At 34.1% G+C, this 18,468-nt stretch overlaps 1 protein-coding gene across 2 annotated transcripts in view; it reads right to left on the minus strand.

Annotated features, from left to right (window-relative positions):
- jp (junctophilin) overlaps nucleotides 1–18,468 on the minus strand; it is a 453,334-nt gene that overhangs the window by 146,502 nt on the left and 288,364 nt on the right. For both annotated transcript variants that reach the window (XM_072540729.1, XM_072540728.1), the window contains exon 4: nucleotides 17,325–17,495. In XM_072540729.1, the coding sequence (XP_072396830.1) occupies nucleotides 17,325–17,495 (171 nt within the window). The remainder of the gene's footprint in view (nucleotides 1–17,324; nucleotides 17,496–18,468) is intronic.

An 18,468-nucleotide genomic window follows, 5' to 3' on the forward strand; every position in this document is an offset into this window, starting at 1 on the left:
AATCTTTGCCTTCTACGTATAAGCGGATGCGCAGGCGCCCTGTACGTGAAATCAAATCTTAACTGTCTTTTCCTTTTTGATTTATATAGTTTAACCTACATATTGGAAAAAGTTTCGCCAAAATTGTGCAAAATGGTATTATAACGCTTTATAAATTTTATCATCTTATACATATCGTTTAAATTTCAAAGCAGGACATGGGAGGGTATTAAAAATATGGATACACATGATGCACGGCATTATTACAAAATTTCATATTCACTTTTTGGCAAAATCCCAAGATCAACCTTGAATATTTATTTCGGATAATCCTTGTTCATTTGTTTTTATTTATCTATTATTACCAGAGCACACTAACACACATTAGCGTAGAGATGATTAAGTTTTGCTGCATTAACAAAACTGCAGTATCTGGCACCACTTTTTAAACAGTCATCGTAAAATAGACACTAAATTTTAACAATTGGAGTTGTACATCATGTAAAACATAAATCTTTTAGTACAAATGTTAATAATTTATGAATTCCAAATCCGCAATACGAGATATAATTATTACCAAGTCCGAAATTATCGTGAAAAAAATTGTAAATCGAATATTTATGTTCTAGAAAACATGCATACTACAACTACTTCAAATAATAAATAACTCTGGATATAAATTATTCTAATACTACAGTTTCTGATAGTTATAGTATTAATTTACATTAATTTAGTAAGAACAGACTTAAAAAAATATGGAATACATATAAATTAAGTCCTGATCAGATTATCAACTGGAAATGTCAGAATCATGTATGAAGCTCATGAAAAAATTCATAATGCTATTAAAGAAATGAATCGACTCTCCATTAACAAATGCAGAGTACTGCACCTTGAAAAGTTCAGTAGTCAACGTAAAGACAAAACCAGCGGCTGATTGCAGAACAGGCCATAAACTGTTACAATCCGAATGCGGTATCAAATTTCATAAAAAAAACGAAACAAATAAACCAATTAAATTTATACCTAAAGAGCCTGGAAGATACAAAAAAACACTAAGACATAGTAACACACCAAACATTACTGGCGATCCCAATCAAACATGGAAACATACAAAGATGTGGATTATAGACGCAATAAATATTACAAACCCCAAAGAAACCCCAAGGAAAGAAAAATACTGGATGACTGATGAGACACTGAACCTAGTAGAAGAACGAAGAAAAATTAGAAACAATACTTCAAATCCAACAGAAACTGAAAACAAGATAGCAAATGTAAACAGACGCATAAAATCATCAAGTAGAAGAGACAAAAATAATCATATTAAAGAAATATTCAAACAACTACAAGAACACGCCGACTGTCAAGAATCTAGAGAACTGTTTGTCAAAGTAAAATACTTAACTAAAGAGTTCAAACCACAAACGCACATAATTAAAGATAACTTGGGAACAATCATCACCAACCCAGAGGGCATAGTAGCGACATGGAAACAATATTGTGAAATGTTGTTTTATAGTGACCATAAAGACGTGATTCCAGAAGAAATAAATGACGAAAAGGAACTACATATTTTAAAATCGGAAATAGAAACCGCAATAAAAAAATTAAAAACTGGAAAATCTCAAGGAGAAGACGGAATCACGGCAGAAGCACTTAAAGAAATGGGAGACATAGGAATTGAAGTAATGTTCAAACTATGTAATGAAATCTGAAACACAGGACAATGGCCAGATGATTGGTGTAAGCTCACTTTCATACCCATTTATAAGAAAGGCTCACCAACTGACTGTAATAACTACCGCACTATAGCGATGATCTCCCACGCAAGTAAAGTTCTGGTAACTATAATTAACGAGAGATTAAAATCAATACTTCTACCACAGATCCCACAAGAACAATGTGAATCATTCCCTGGAAGAGGCACACGAGAACAAATTCTCAATCTCAGACAAATTATGGATAAATCTAGAGAATTTAATCTAGAAACATATTTGTGCTTCGTTGACTACTCGAAAGCGTTCGATAATGTAAAGTGGCATAAAATGTGGGGAATACTGAGAGAAATGAAACATTACACTGAAACAAGTGTATATCAACAACACAGCAAACGTAAGAGTCAACAACATATACTCCGATAATTTTAAACTAAAAGCCGGTGTTCATCAAGGATGTATTATCTCTCCTACGTTATTCAATATATAGCGAAAACATCATGCGCATTGTATTCGACGGATGGCAAGGAGGAATATCAGTCGGAGGCCGAAAAATCAGCAATCTCCGCTATGCTGACGACACTTTAGTACTAGCATCATCAACAAATGACCTTGAATACATCATGAACAGACTAGATGCTATTAGTCGTGCATATGGACTTAATATGGAATGAATGTACAGAACACCAAGATAATGATAATCAATCGAATTAGAAATAACCAGCCTGAAATACGAAACGTAGCGGGGTTTGAAGTGGTAAGCTGTTTCAATTACTTAGGTTCTGTTATCACAAACAATGGTGGGTGCGAAGAAGAGATACGTCGACGCCTTACAATGACCAGATCAGCAACGGTCAAACTTACTAAAATCTGGAAAGATACGGACATAACCAGGAACACGAAACTGCGCCTAGTACGGACGCTTATCTTTCCTATCGCTACCTATGCGTCAGAAACTTGGATCATTAAAAAGTCCGACTCACGACGTATAATGGCCTTTGATATGTGGGTATATCGTAGAATGATGCGCATACCCTGGACAGCACATCGCACAAATGTTTCAATATTGACAGAACTCGACATCAATACTAGGCTTACCACAATCATCAACCAAAATAGTTTGAGGTACTTTGGACACATTACCAGACGAATGAAAGGCATCGAGAGGTTGGTGGTTGAAGGCAAGGTAGATGGTAAAAGAACCCGAGGAATATCGCCACTCCATGGTCAGACCAAATAAAGTGCGCTACCGGTTACTCTCTGTCTGAGGCAGCACACCGCCCCCAGGAGGGAGAAGAATGGATAGCAACCATTCGTCAAATACCATAACGTCACCACATCCTCACGAAGGATAAAGGATAGAGGAGAGAGAGGAGGAGAGCACCATTGATGGTCATGAAGTATACCATCATCAACAAGGCGTAGAACTCATATCAAAAAATATTGCAACATAACGAACTTTTTCCCCATAAATGAGAGACATTTAGTTTAATACTTACCTAATTAAACTTAATATTATACAGGTCTACTGCTACTGCAAATAAATCAAAGCACTTTAGTAGGATCTTGAAGATGTAATATTGATGAAACAGATGACTACGACCTGAAATTAGTTATGCGTTATGAAGATATAATTGGACCACACGGCTTAGGAGTAAGAAACAATTAGGGGACAGATAACATGTATTTGCACAGATATTTAAATCGGAATTATGAAAACTTTTTTTAAGCTGTCCCTCAAAAGACTCTATACTAATCTTATAACGGTACGCTACTGTTGTAACAATATTATTTGCTTATAGGAGGGCTAAAAGAGGGGACTGAGCTACAACTGGTCTTGAAAATAGGGTAAGGAAAAAAATTGGAACGTTTGCGAATGGCTACTCGTGTTTTGGTTGGAGAGCAGGGTCCAAGCATAAGGATTCCTTTTTTGGAGGGAACTGGGAGAACTAACAACGTAAAAGAAATCAGGAAATACTTAGAGAAATGTTCTGGGCAAATACTAAACAAGAAGATTTTTAAACTTAGAAAGAAATGCTTAGGAATCTTTCTTTCCTAAAAATTTTTAATGGTGAATATTTTTTTTAAAGTATTACTTCTCTAAACTCCTAGTCTAGTGTAAAGAAAACAATTACATATTTATTTTTATTTCACATAAACGATTATTACAAAAGAATATCTAAATTTATCACTAAACATTATATTGAACCTGCTGACAAAACAGACCTTAAAAATATGTTTATGTACCAAATGACAGAAACACATCCACTAACCATATGTCGAAATGAACTACCAAACTTTTCTGAATCATTAATTAATTATTAAAGGGAGACACAAATGGATTCTGGACAAATACAGAGAGAAATCAAATGAAATACCAAAACTGGACTTCAGGTTATCCTGAATGATAACAATAAATGATCCTTCAAACTCGGCTGCTTATTTTCCACTTAAAACCATGTTGGCTTACTTAGCACTCAGACGCTGTTGTCAAATTCCTTGTCACAGGATACAGCTTACAACAAACGCTGATTTGAACATGGCATTTTGAGCTCAAATCACCTTCTTCTCACCAAAACTCATGGTATTTGGAAGAGAAAACTTTGCCGGATTTTCAAAACTTTACGAAAACAAACCTTACCCACCCAGACTCTAAATTGCTCTTTATGACTCCCAACATCGAAGTCCCGATGACCAAATTCGGACTTCCACAATAAAAGCGACCACTCTCACGGCTGGTCCACCGAGAAGTAACCTCATCCTCAAAAATTGGTATAAGCAGAAGCGAAAAGATTCTTGTTTATTTCCTGTGTAAATATCTGAGTAGAACCAAGATTAAACGAAATATTACTTTGTTTATTATAAACAGACTACAAAATGTTCAGATTAACAATATCAGAGACGCAAAAAGATTAAGAATCTTTGTCGGTGTTTTATATATACGGGTTGAAAATGCTACACTGTTTGGGTTTGTCCTTAAATATTAATTTGTTTTTTTCGTCAGTTTGGTAGGAAATCCAGCACACAGCTCTATGCATATGGGATTTTTTACATTAGGTCCTATATAAGTGAAAACCACCTGTCGATAAGGAAATTGGTAATTTCATACGTCGAGGATTTGATATCTGATCGATGTCAATATATAACCTTTGAATTATTCCACGCGCTGTCAGGTATTATAGCTCGTATCGTCGAAGACTAAAGACGTAATTTAGGTTGTGTCGGCGAAGTCAAGAACAAAAAGGGGCAGAATTAAGTTTTATTTTCAAGTATGGTTTTAAATTGAGAAGGGTTATTGTATTTAAGAAGTTTAATGAGATATTTTGAATTAGTTTGGAGAAGGAATAACAGTTTATTTTCACCTAATTTCGGTAAGTTAGGATTTGATTTTTCTCCAATTATCCGGCAAATCTTTTATATTTCATAGTTCTACCATTATTAAAACTGTATTTTTTAGTAAAATTCCTTAATTTCACTAATAATTTTCCTATTTAAAAATAAATTTAATTAATATTTCGCTTTCAGCTTAAGTATCACAAATTTCTCAAGGTTAACTAAAAACTTTTTCTATTTCTTTTTGTCTATGTTTTTTATATTTTAACACCCTATAAAAACATTTTCAACTAAGAAAAGAACAATAGAGTAAATAAGAGGTTTGTTTTTAGCCGACCAACCCAGGATAAAAAGCTGGAATCAATATTAATTTAAGTTTGGTTAATCAATTAGGAAAAAATTTATTTATTTTTTTTTGTTACCATATCCGTTTGGGATTTCTTCCTTCAGAATTTTATCTAAATGCCAGACCAGATGAGCATCTGTTTTTCATGACCACATGACTACCTTACATTAATAATTTGGACTGAATCATTAGGGAGTTTTTTGTTCCCCGCCATCGAAAGTCCTACAGGAACATATCACCAGCTTTAATATAACTTTATCTTAATATTGTGTTATACTATTAGTCATTATCATTACTATTACAGGATATATTGGTCCGAAACTTAAATTCAGTGATCAGGTTTTTACTAAAAAGTTATTATATAGGGTGTACCTCGTCAAAGTACTGCCCTATTTAACTTGCATTATTTTATCACTAAGCTACCCTAGGGAGTATTTGTTTAAAATACCTCCATATTTTTATGTCTATATAGGTTGGTGGAGAGATTTTTAAAAGAAATTTCATTTGTTTTTATGATTGTAAATAGGGTTCATATTGTTATTATTAAAGGGGCTAAACAGGTAATATTATTTTATTTTAGTACCCTTTATTATACTTTACAGGTATCCAAAAGAATTCTATTTTATAATATAGGTTACAACTCGGCGAAGTTTATTCTATATACTTCTCTGGCGCCCAAATCTTTACTTTCAGTAAGGATTCTTTATATCTTGTGTGTTACCTCTTTTTTCCTTAATTAATCTTGTCTTGTTTAATATTCTACTGTCTTTTACAGACATACAAATTGTCTGATTCCATCCTTGAGTCTTTAGAGGTCACTCTCAGACATTAAGCCTCTTTGATTTATTTACCCGAGTATTTTTTATAATTTCTTATTTCCTTTAATTATATTTATTACATTGATAACGACCAGATTTCCTTTATTTATTGCATTAGCCTTAACATAGACGCCCCTCCCTTTAAATTCGTTTTATTGACCCCAACGTGGGCCAATTATTTGTTACAATCTCCCATGGACTCTTAAGAACATTTCGTTAGATTGATTACATTATGGTGAATAAATGATAGAAAAATTGTATGCAGTCAGTGAAAACCTATCTCAGTGCAGACATACGATCAGATCATAATCCACTCATTGTCAATATAAAAATGAGATTGTAGAAAACAAAACACCAAAAGCAACTAGAAGATAGGACCTTACAAAACTAAGGGGGAGAAATAGTGAATGAAATTTAAAAAAAAAACATTTCTAAAAGAATAACAAAATAAATATTACAGATAATAACAATGTAACATTATAGGACTTGTCGTAAGAAATATAAAAAAAAGTCTAATGCGGAGGTCGGCATAAGCAAGGCAACGCTCTCGAAAAATCGGCGTAAGTCCGGCAACACTATCGAAAAAGATTAAAAATAAGCATGTTTGTACTTCAGACAGTTGTGTCAGTGTCATTTTAGCACGTGGTCGTCGAGTAGAAGCGTTTTCAGAATGAATAACTAATACAACTTCACGCTTCAAGAAAGAGTTTTTTTGTTACGTCGTATCTTCTTAAGAACGCGGATCACGAAACTATGTTTACCGAATTTGAACAACAATAATTTCCAAACTTGCCGCTACCAAATCGATCAAGAGTGTGGAAGATGTACCGGAAATTATTAAAAACGGGCTCTGTTGCCGAGGCGCCGCGTTCTGGACGCGTATTTGTAACAACTAACGAAAATATGGAAACAGTGTCGCTAGCGTTTGTTGAGCAGCCGAACAAATCTGCAGTACGGCTATCGGGAGAACTTTAAATATCCGATTGTTCTTTACGACGAATGCTGAAACGCATGCACTATTGAATTAACCGTCTGCGTCTCCTCCACGCACTTCACGAGGATGATTTCGATCGCAGATTAGAATTTTGCGAGTGGTACCTCGGATGCAGTTAGAATGATCCGCAGTTTCAGTATTCCATTTTGTGGTCAGATGAAGCAACCGTCAAGTTGAACGGTACGGTAAATTGGCATTACTGCGTGTACTGGAATGACCAGAATCCTCACGTCTTCATTGTTGAAGAATTAAACCTGCCTGGGGTGTATGTGTGGTCTCCATATAGGAGGTCTCGTACTTTTTCGAGGGTAACGTGACGGGCCAAAGTTATCTGGAAATGATCGAAGATTTTCGTGGGCAAATAGACAACGATCGAACACTCGTGAACATCCGTCATTTTATGCAGGATAAACCTTACCGCGCTACGCGGCATGTGTACGGGATTACCTTAATTTTCATTTTGGAGAATGGATAGGCAAACGAGGAATCGTTGAGTGTCCCCCATGGTCGTGTGACCTGACACCCTGTGATTTCTTCCTATGGAGCCTTCTCAAGGACTTAGTTTTTGCAAGAGGACCACGCACCCATCCCGACCACCGAACTACAATTAAAGAAGAATTAAAAAATCTTCGCAGACAGCTTGACGTGATTCGCCGGACTTGCCTCTCGGTTGCGAAACGTTGCAGTGAATGCATTGATCAAGATGGGCATTAATTTGAACACTTTTAACTTTTTAGTAATCGTTCTTCGAATCCCTTTTGTAATTTCTTTGAATATATTCATTTTGATGCTCTTTTTTCTCTTAATTCAAATTTATTGCCTGACTTATTCCGACCCCTCTATATCTAAAAAAATAAAAAACCAATAAAAAAAAAGGATAACCAATCACATCTTAGCGATAATGGATGTGCGAAGATCAGTAAAAGATCAAGAGAGAAATATATGAAAATAGAAAAATAAGAAATGAAATACGAACTGCTAACAATAAACTTATGAAAGAGCGATGGAGAGAAATTGAAGCACTGGAGAGAAAGTCTATGTGCCATAGAAGACCTTAAGTTATATTTCAATGATAATATAAAAAAAAAATTATATATGATAGCAACGATCGTAATAATATTTTTACAATAGAAAGATTCGATCAAAAATATTTACAGAGGTAAAAGGAAGCAAAAAGGAATAATAAATTATTCCACTCATATTGGGACAGGGCATAAGAGATTATAAGGTTTTATATTTTTTTGTGTGTATATAGTGCCACAACAGTGGTAAGCAACACAAATGACAGAGCAAGCGCCGAAGAGAAAACATGACACTTTTAACCTCCGTAAGAAGGTAAAAGAAGCAGCTGCATTATACAAACATAATACAGTTGGATACTTAACTGATGATTGCAGTAAAACAATTATAGATAAACAAACAAAAACAAACGCCTGAAAACAATACACACAGAATCTCCTTGAAGACAGTAATAGAGTGGACGCTATACTAATAATATCCGAGCCACTATTATCTATAACAAAGGAAGAAAAACTCATAGCTAGAAAACAGCTAAAAGGTAGGAAATCTCCAGATCATAATTAAATTCACGCAGAACTGCTAAATCTACTTGACGATAAAAGAATTAAACAAATTATTCACAAATTATTTTCATATAATATATACATTACTGGAAAAATCTATGAAGCTCGGCTCAAATCAACAGTTTTAGATTTATCTAAAAAGCCAAACGCAAGTAACTTTGGGGACTACCGAACAATTAGTCTTTTGAACCACCTGCTTAAGACATTTTTAAAAATCATACTCTGAAGTATATAAGCCAATAGAAACACAACTGGGCCGATCGTAGTTTGGTTTTAAGGAAGCATAAGGTACAAGGGAGGCACTATTCGCTATCCAAGTATTATTCCAATGCTGCAGAGATGTCAATATTAACATACATGCATACGTTGTACAAAAAGGCATTTGACTGCATTAAAAATGAAAAATTAATAGAAATGTTTAAAAGAGTATGCGTACCAGATCCAGAGCTTCGAATCATTAAAAATCTGTATATGTAGATCGGGAATTGTCAGAATCTATGGAGGTTAAACGCGGAGTATGACAGGATTGGCAGTACTCTGAGAAAATCTTCATGGAGGCTCTACATGAGACGGATAAACCTACTGTACAATGTATACTTTTACATTGTTCATGTTCTTTAAGTTCTTTAAATTTTTGTAAAAAAACTACATAAAAGGTTTCGTTGATATGTTTGTGACAAGACTGATGGACATTTATAGTCTGTGTCAGAGTGTACAAGATAAAATCTTCAACGAATTATGTGTGCTTGTATAAAAAGTTTTTGAACAGCCGTATGATAATTTTCTTACATAATTATTTTAGAAATATCTAATTTGATTAAATTTTTTGTTACAGTTATCTATTAATATATCAAATGTCAGGTTTATTAATTTAAAGAAAACTTGTGCACGTTATTCGGGTAATTTTATTTTAAATCTTGTCACTTGTCAACTGTCAATATTCAATAAAAATGATTCATGTGTGCTTGTTTCAATGTTTCTGTCTCTACAATGTCGAAAGTTTCTTCAATGTTTTTGGCTACCACCCAACGTCAGGCCACGTCACAAGTGGTAATCGTTAAAGGCAGATTGTCTTGGAGTACATGGAAAATTATTTTCGAGCGATTTTCTGATCAAATCTTTTGAGTTGCATTTGCAAGTTTACAGAATTTGGCGAGTTAGCTTTTCTATGTTTACGTTATGACTATGCTCTTTGGTAGGTTTTGTTTTATTTTCCTTTTCGCCCAAGTTTAGAAAGAAATTTTATTAGAGATTATATTTAATGATGAATTAAACGATAACTTCACGACTTTTTAATTACTTTTGAACATTATATTTAAAATTATTTACACTAATACCTGTGTTTTTTTATGCAACTTATGTTTAGATTTACGGTTAAAATAGGTAAGTCAATGGAAAATTCGCAACAGAGACAAACTTTTTAGTCCTTTTTATACGCACATAACTGAAGAAAACCATTAGGAAATTGAACTTTAATTTTTTATTTTAATTTTAATTTATACCAAAGCTTTAAGAACCTTTAGGTGTATATAGGAACAAATCAGCTTCCACTTTCTACAATAATAATGGAGAATTAAATGAAGACCGTTATAGCAAATAGACGTATAACCAATAATGCAGAAAATGGTCTAAGAATTCCCAAATCTGAAGTTGAAAATGCCATTCAAACATGAAAAGTAAGCAAATTGCCAGTACCAGACGAAATTTCTGTTAAATTGGTAAGGATTATCGATAAAAAAAGCATATTTGTTCTAAACAACGTTCTTCAATCAAATTTATCAAAGTGGCATATTGGCTCGGTAATCGGAAAAATTCGATCTTTATCACACTACCTTCTTATTCTTCTTCTTTTTATGTCTACATAACTCTGACTGTTTTTTAATGTGTCTCCAGTAAGTTGTCGTTTCATCCTTTTCGTGGTCTTCCTATTGATTATTAATGGTCTTCCTATTGGGGAACCGTCTCTTGCCGTCTTTACTACTATATTTGTTATCATTCGGCCTATATGATCGTTACATTCTACTCTGTTATTTCTTACCCAGTCCTTGATGTTCTCCACCTTGCATCTACGTCGTATATCTGTACTTTTAGCTCTGTAACATAGTGTCTTACTATCAATTTTTCCAAGTGTTTTTATCTCTGCTGTTTCTGATACTTTTTGCCCTCTCTGTGTCAGGTCGTGTTTCTCCCGCGTATGTCATTATTGGTCTGATGACTGTTTTGTAAATTCTGCCTTTCATTTCTTTCCCGATATTTTTATTTTTCCATATTGTTTCATTCAGGCAATTTGCGGCTCTGTTTGCTGTATTCACTTGATGATTCGACCTTTCCGTAGCTAGATAATGTGATGCCTAGATATTTGAACTCCATCACTTGCTCTAGTATCTGACCTTTCAGCTCCAATTTACATCGTAGTAAATTTGCTGTTATAAGCATGCATTTTACCTTTTTTGGGGAAATTAACATGTTAAATTTTCAGGCGGTCATATTAAATTGATGCAGTATACGTTGTAAATCATTTTTACTTTAAGAGAGTAGTATTGCGTCGTCTGCATAGCAGATTATTTTAAGTTGTTTTTCTTCCATTTGGTATCCTTTTTTAGTTTTTATTGTTTTTATTATTTCATCCATAATCAGGTTGAACAATAGAGGACTCAGGGAATCTCCATTTCTTATCCCATTGCCAGCTACAATAGGGTCGGTTAGTTCTTTTTTTACTTTTACTTTTATTGTTTGCATATCCACAAGGAATCTAAGTTCCTGTAGCTGATTGTATACCATGTATCACAAAATTTTTTTACCCATCGGGCAATATCACAAATTTTTTTATTGTGTTGTTTTGGTAGATTTTCTGATCGTTTTGATTATTCCTAGAGGTATCTCTCTTGCGTACAATAAGTGGATAACGTTCTTTAATTTAACCCAGTCAAATGCCTTCTTAAAGTTTCCGAAACATATATGTACCGATTTGTTGTATTCTAATGATTTCGCTTACGCTTGCCTTATTTTAAATATAGCGTCGGAGCATGATCTTCCCGACCTACAACGTTGTTCTTGTTGTTCTTGACCTAGCGAGTTCCACTCATAAAGATGTATCGGTGGTAGTTATTCCTCCTGAGACTAACTATCAAACTCAAACTTCAGACTCAAAGCTTTCCGAATGACGTTCCCGAAAAAACAGAAGTTCATTACATGAGTGGTGACTCTGATAACGACGAAGAAGACAATCTTTCTCTTGTTATTAGAAGAGAAAATTTACTAAAGGGGCAAAATAAAACCAAGAAATCTGACTTTCGGAAGAAATTACTGATATTAGTACGACATCTACAACAACACCGAAATTATTGAATAATATATTACACAGCAGACAAATTTATATGCCGCTTAAAATAATAATCATCAATTTCATGTAACGCAGGAAGAGATAAAGATATTTCTGAATATTTTACTTTTTACTGGATACCATAGATTGCCACGAGACCGCAACTATTGGTATTTAGATGAGGATCTTCAGGTTATAAGGGGAAAGCCAATAAGAATTGAGTACAAGGACTGGATGCTTTGTAGTTCAACTGATTATTGCTACAATTTTGACACATATTGTGGAGCATCAGTAGATAAATCAAAAGTCGCGGCGTTGTCTTTAGGATCACAAGTTGGTCTAAAAATGCTTGATGTCGTTGATGTGCCTGCTGACCACGAAGTATTGTTTGACAATTATTTTACTAGTTTTAATTTGATGGAAACTTTAAAAGAGAAGGGCTTTCGGGCAATAGGCACAGCAAGAGAAAATCGTATAAAAAAATATCCTTTGTATCTTCCGCTGTAATGAAAAAGAAGAATCGTGGATACTTCGAAAATCGCTTTGACAAAACAAGTCTACTACTATTTGTAAAATGGAAGGACAACAATGTGGTCACAATGGCATCAAATTACGATAGTATTGAACCACTTTCAAAAGTGAATCGTTGGTGTGCTGCTACCAAACGAAAAATTGATGTACCCTAACCAAAACTTTTCTCATCATACAATGCTTTCACTGGCGGTGCTGATCTCTTTGACCAATCGGTTAATAACTACCGAGTTAGTATACAAGGTAAAAATTGGTGGTGGCCCATTTTTACCCACATGCTCAACTCAGCTCTTGTTAACTCGTGGAGGTTACAAGTATTTGCTGAAAATAAAGAAATGGATCTTTTGGCTTTTCAACGAGATGTAGTACATCATTATTTAAGAAGCTTTTGGAAACCTACTTATTCTAGAAAACGACTAGCAGGATATGTACCAATTAGTCTAAAAATGGATGGAAGCGGTCATTTTCCAAAAATATTTTCATATTTACACAATGTTTTATATTTTTGACTCCCGACCAGCCCATTGTACTCGTATAAGCAAACCTACTTTTTGCTAAAAATTTAATTTTTTAATGTCAAATAACAATGAATTGTTACTATTTAACCCAGGCCCAACAAGGACATTCAGAAAAATCTTGTATTATCGAAAAAAAAAAAATGTCGTGAGATCAAATGGGTTAATAAATTAATTTCTTTGTAATTTTCCGGGTCCGATTTCTTTCCAAACAGGTATTAGGATGCTTAATATCCATTCTTGAGGAATTCTCTTTTGTTCTATTATTTTTTGTATTAGTTTTAATAGTTGTTTGATCAGATCTGGTCCTTCGTCCTTTAGAAGTTCGTTCGGTATTCTGTCCTCTCCTGGTGATTTTCCATTTTTTAATTTCCTTAATGCTTCCTTTACCTCTTCGTTCTCAATATTTATTTCTTCGTTTGTCGTCACCTCTGGTGTTAGTGGTTCATTATCGTCACTTTTAGCAAATAGGAATCGACAGTAGTCTACCCATGTTTCCTTCTGAACGCGTTTTATTTTTATTAGTTCGTTTATCTCTTTTCTTTGTCCTATCACACTACCTAAAATAGCTAGTACAAATAAGTGCCTTCATGTTTCTTCATGTGCCTTTGTGTGAATAAAATATTGACAAAGATCAGTTTGATTTGCGTAATGATCTAGGAATGGGAGGCACTATTTTGCTTAAGAGTATTTTAACAAAAGGGTTGTGAATATGTTTTATAGACTTTGGAAAAGCATTCGATTGATAAAAAACCTATAGAATTACATCAATGCTTAAAATTGAATAACATAAATAATTATGACCTGCGTTTTTAATAATTTTATATACCAAAGAAACAGCTGAAGTAGATAATATTTTCACTAGGAAAATACCGATAGGGCGAAGGATGAGGCAGGAATATGTTCTATCGCCGCTTCTATTTAATAAAAATGGTTTTCAAGAGGTGCTGTATGATAGTCCGAAGGTGTAAAACTAAACGGAAAGGTCATAAACAATATAATAGACGCTAATTAATTATGACGGACTAGAATACACAGTTGCTACTGGAAAGATTAAACGCTGTCAGTCGAAGATGTGGCACAGATATAAACATTAAAACGACAAAATGGTAGGTAAAATTCATGATGCACCAACACCGATAATGATTGGAGGAAGGGGATATTTGGGAAGTTAACTGCACAATGTAATCATATGAGATGAAGAAGTAAAGGCTAGAATCCTAATGGAACGCGGAGCATTCAGTAAATGAAACACTTACCAATAGAAATCTAGCTCTACAAACGATATAAGGATCAGTCAAATGTTATGTGCGGTTAATATTCCTTTGTGAAACATGATCGCTAACATTCGACACAATGAATAAAATAGAGGCGTCTTATAGAGATGTGGTGCTACCGAAGTATGCTGAAAATTGTCTGGAATATACATACCAACAAGCTTGACCTACCCAAAATTTTAACACACCAGCCGCCACTGGCGCAAAGGGCTTATTACTTTCTGGGCAAATGGTAACTTACTTGGTGAGAAATGCGTATGTATCATATGTTAGAATAAAACACCGATTTCGGCCAATAATGGTCGAAAAATACGGTCAAAATGCATTCTGGTTACCAGCATATTGCCAATGTCTGACATATTATCACGACCAAAATACGTTCTGACATTGGTTATATTGCCAGACTGCGACGAGCTCACAAACAAAACGTCTAAACACTGATTTTGTTAGTTTCTGCTCCCAAACCACACCATCCACGTGATCTTTTTCAAGTTGGGCTTCTTTCCATACCAGCCTTACTATTACCAGAATGTTTTCTGAGGTGCTCTGTCCACTGAAGTCTTCTGGACTTTTCTTCTTTTATTATTTTATTTCTTATCTTATATTGTCCTGCTGCTCCATCAAGCACAGGCCCAAAGATCTTCCGTAGGATTTTTCTTTCCCAAATACGTAATTGTTCTTCGTTTGGCTTTGTTATCGTCCACGTTTCGCTACCACACATTACTACGGGCAGTACAACTGTTTTATATAGTTGTATGTCTTGTTATTTGTTTCGATTTTCTAAGGTTTTAAAGAGCATGTAGACATCTATTGCCGGCTTGTATCCTATTGTTTATTTCTTGTGCTCTGTTATTTTCTCCAGTTATTTTTATTACAAGATACTTAAATTCTCTGACGCGCTCAAAGTTTAACTCATCGATAGTACTGTTCTGTCCGATTTTATCTGTGTTTCGGTTATTGCGGCTCATATGCATGGTATTAGGAGTCCCACCTTATTTGCTGTCTTCTCCAACCTGACAAAAGTCTTCTTTAATTTTAGAGAAACATCTAGTGTTTTCTATGAGATTTTTATTGTCTGCAAATGCCAACAGTAAGTTTGGTCCTTCTCGATGGAATGCTGTAGTCGGTTTTTTGCACTTGTGATTATGTGCTCCAGAGCTAAGTTGAAGGTTTGTGGCGAGAGCACATCTTCCTGTTTTAGTCTATTGTTTACTACAAATATCTCCGAATATTGTTACCCAATTCTAACCTTGCATCGTAACCCTTTTATATACATGGTGTAAGAACAGAGCCAAGTTCTTACATCGCTTTCCACAGTTTAACCCTTTATACTCTATCAAATGCCAGTTTGAAATCTCTGAACATCTGATGAAGCTTTCAGTATAAAACTTTTAGCATTTTTACATTATTTGTTTTATTGTGAATACCTGGTCAATCCCCAAAGATTTCTTCTGTGTATGTTTTGGTTTTTTCCAGCAGGATGTTTGCAAGGACTTTGTAATTGGTATTTAGGAGCGTTATTCTCCGGAGGTAAATACCTTTTTTGCTTTTTTAGAATTACTGATAGGTGGTCTATTAATTTGTATATTATGGTATGGAGTATTGTCAATGACAACAACAGATACTATAGGCAAATTGGAGATTAACTATTCTTTCAACCATTTTTGTTATTTTTCTATACTAATATCATCATTATTATCTCCTGACATGGCACCTGATGTAAAAATCAAAAAAGTATTCGATATGAGACTAATTTGTTAACTATCGTGTATGTTAAACAACCTACTTCTGTTTCAAATGTTTTTAACAATCCTTTACCACTATCGTCTGACCAGCTGTTCGGCGTAGTGTGTTCAGCGTGTACACACGTTTCATCAACTTATATAATTAGCTTACCTTCACTTCTGTAGTATTTAATATTGTTTAAATACTTAAGAGGTAAACCAAGAATGTCATGATGTTCAATTATTAAACGTGATTATCTTTCGTTTTCTTTCATTTAAATCCCAAATCTTTTACAATTCTGTAGAGAGAACTTAAACTTGCACTCCATGCGTAAGCCTTTTCTGCAAAAGCTTTAATGGTGCACGACAACAACCAGTCGCATGCAAATGGTAAAAAATGTAAAGTTTTTGTAACCTTTTGGATTAGGTCTAGTGTTAGGTTTTAAGGTCTCGAAAGTGCCCCTAATATGACTTAGGGGCACTAATGCCCCTAATATACATTGTTTAAAATTGGTATAATTATTTTCAGGATACAGTGTTTGTATATATTTAAACTATTCCTTTAGATACTGATGTCAATCTTATCTGTTTGATCTTTTTTTAAATTATATATTATAATGGCTTTATCTTAGCCAATTAGCCAGGAACTGTTTAGTAGTACTACACTTAATCGTCTCTATTCTATATATAATATAGAATTTAATATAAGACTGGAAAACATAATGATACTGAATGACAAACTCGTTTTAAATGCAGTGGTTACAAATTCTTGAAAATAATAGTAATTCTTATCGGTTCTTTTTATTTCCCTAAGAACTACGTAATTACAATTTTAAAAATAAAACAATTTCTGTAAAAACAAATTTCATTCAATGTTTAACTGTAAAACATTGTAATATTGCGATTGTCAATATAAAATATTCTTCTTAAATTGTTTAGTAATGCAACATCACTGCATATATGCTTGTATTGTCTATATGGAAAAATATTTCATGGAACTACTCGCCAATGCATTCAAAGCAGCTATAAAAATATTTGGACCAACGGGAACACAATTTTATTTCTAAACCCACCCACGTCCAAACTAATGGAATAAAGCTTTAACAACTTGATATAGGTAAAGATTAAAAATATGTTACATAAATAGCGAAACAAGCAACAAATAACTATCGATATGCATTTACCTCAATAACGAAACTGGCGTTGGAATCGGACGGTATGGAAGCGTTGGTCATAGCCGACTGCGCAGAATCCGTACTAACCCATGAGGCCGAGGATCCCGTAGATCGTATACTTCCGGATCCTCCCCGCTTCTCCAGATCTCCCGTACTTCGTTGTTTCTTAAGTTTCAGTCCCTAAAATCATAACGTTATTACAAAAGAATACTATTAGTAAAAGTAATATATAAAACATATAGTGTAACGTAATCAACATCAACCATTTAACATAAAGATAATAGCAAACAGTTAGTTAAACATTTGTGATGAAGAAATATTGTACACGATTGTTACTGTAAAATACAATAGTACGATTTTGCAATTATTAAATACATTTACAAACAGTGGTTACTTCAGATGATGGCAATAGGTTATTATCCTTTGTCCTAATTCTCCAATATTTGGTGGCGGAATATGCTGACTTATTCGGAATCATTCAATATGGTTCAAATACACGTGTCACGTAATATCGTAATATCAAATCTGGTTATGGAGTAAAGCATTGGAAGTCTGCGCCACGTAAACTGATTCTGCTTTTAAAATATTCGAGAAGTAATGCTCACTGCACAATCCTGTTAAAACAGTTGGTTGGGCATCTGTTAATTTCGTTCGTTATAATAGTGTTTTAAATATTTTACCGAAAATATTATTGCGTGCGAACTAGAAAACATAAAGTGGTACATAGTCGGCCTCAGCGAAGTCAGAAGACGCGGAGAACACTTAATTAAACTAAAATCAGGACATACTTTTTACCACGTAGGTGACGACAATAATTCCTTGGGAGAAACCGGCTTAATTAAACAAAAGCGTCTCTAAACAAGTATGGTATCACTAAAAAAATTTCCACAAGAGTGATTTGTCTTACTCTAAAATTGAATACAAGGTATAAAATGAAAATAATACAGGTTTATGCACCAACAACAAACCATGATGAAAAAGAAGTGGATCTGTTCTAATATAATATCAAAGCTGCTCTTAAAGACCATCAAGGACATTTTACTTTTATATTTTATGTGGTCATTTTAATGCCAAAACAGGAATGAAATTCAACCCTACAGAAACCCCACTGGGAAACTTTGGCTTGAATGGTAGAAATGAACGTGGCGACATA

This window comes from Diabrotica undecimpunctata, chromosome 8, assembly GCF_040954645.1.
Source record: "Diabrotica undecimpunctata isolate CICGRU chromosome 8, icDiaUnde3, whole genome shotgun sequence".
Classification (NCBI taxonomy): Eukaryota; Metazoa; Arthropoda; class Insecta; order Coleoptera; family Chrysomelidae; genus Diabrotica; species Diabrotica undecimpunctata.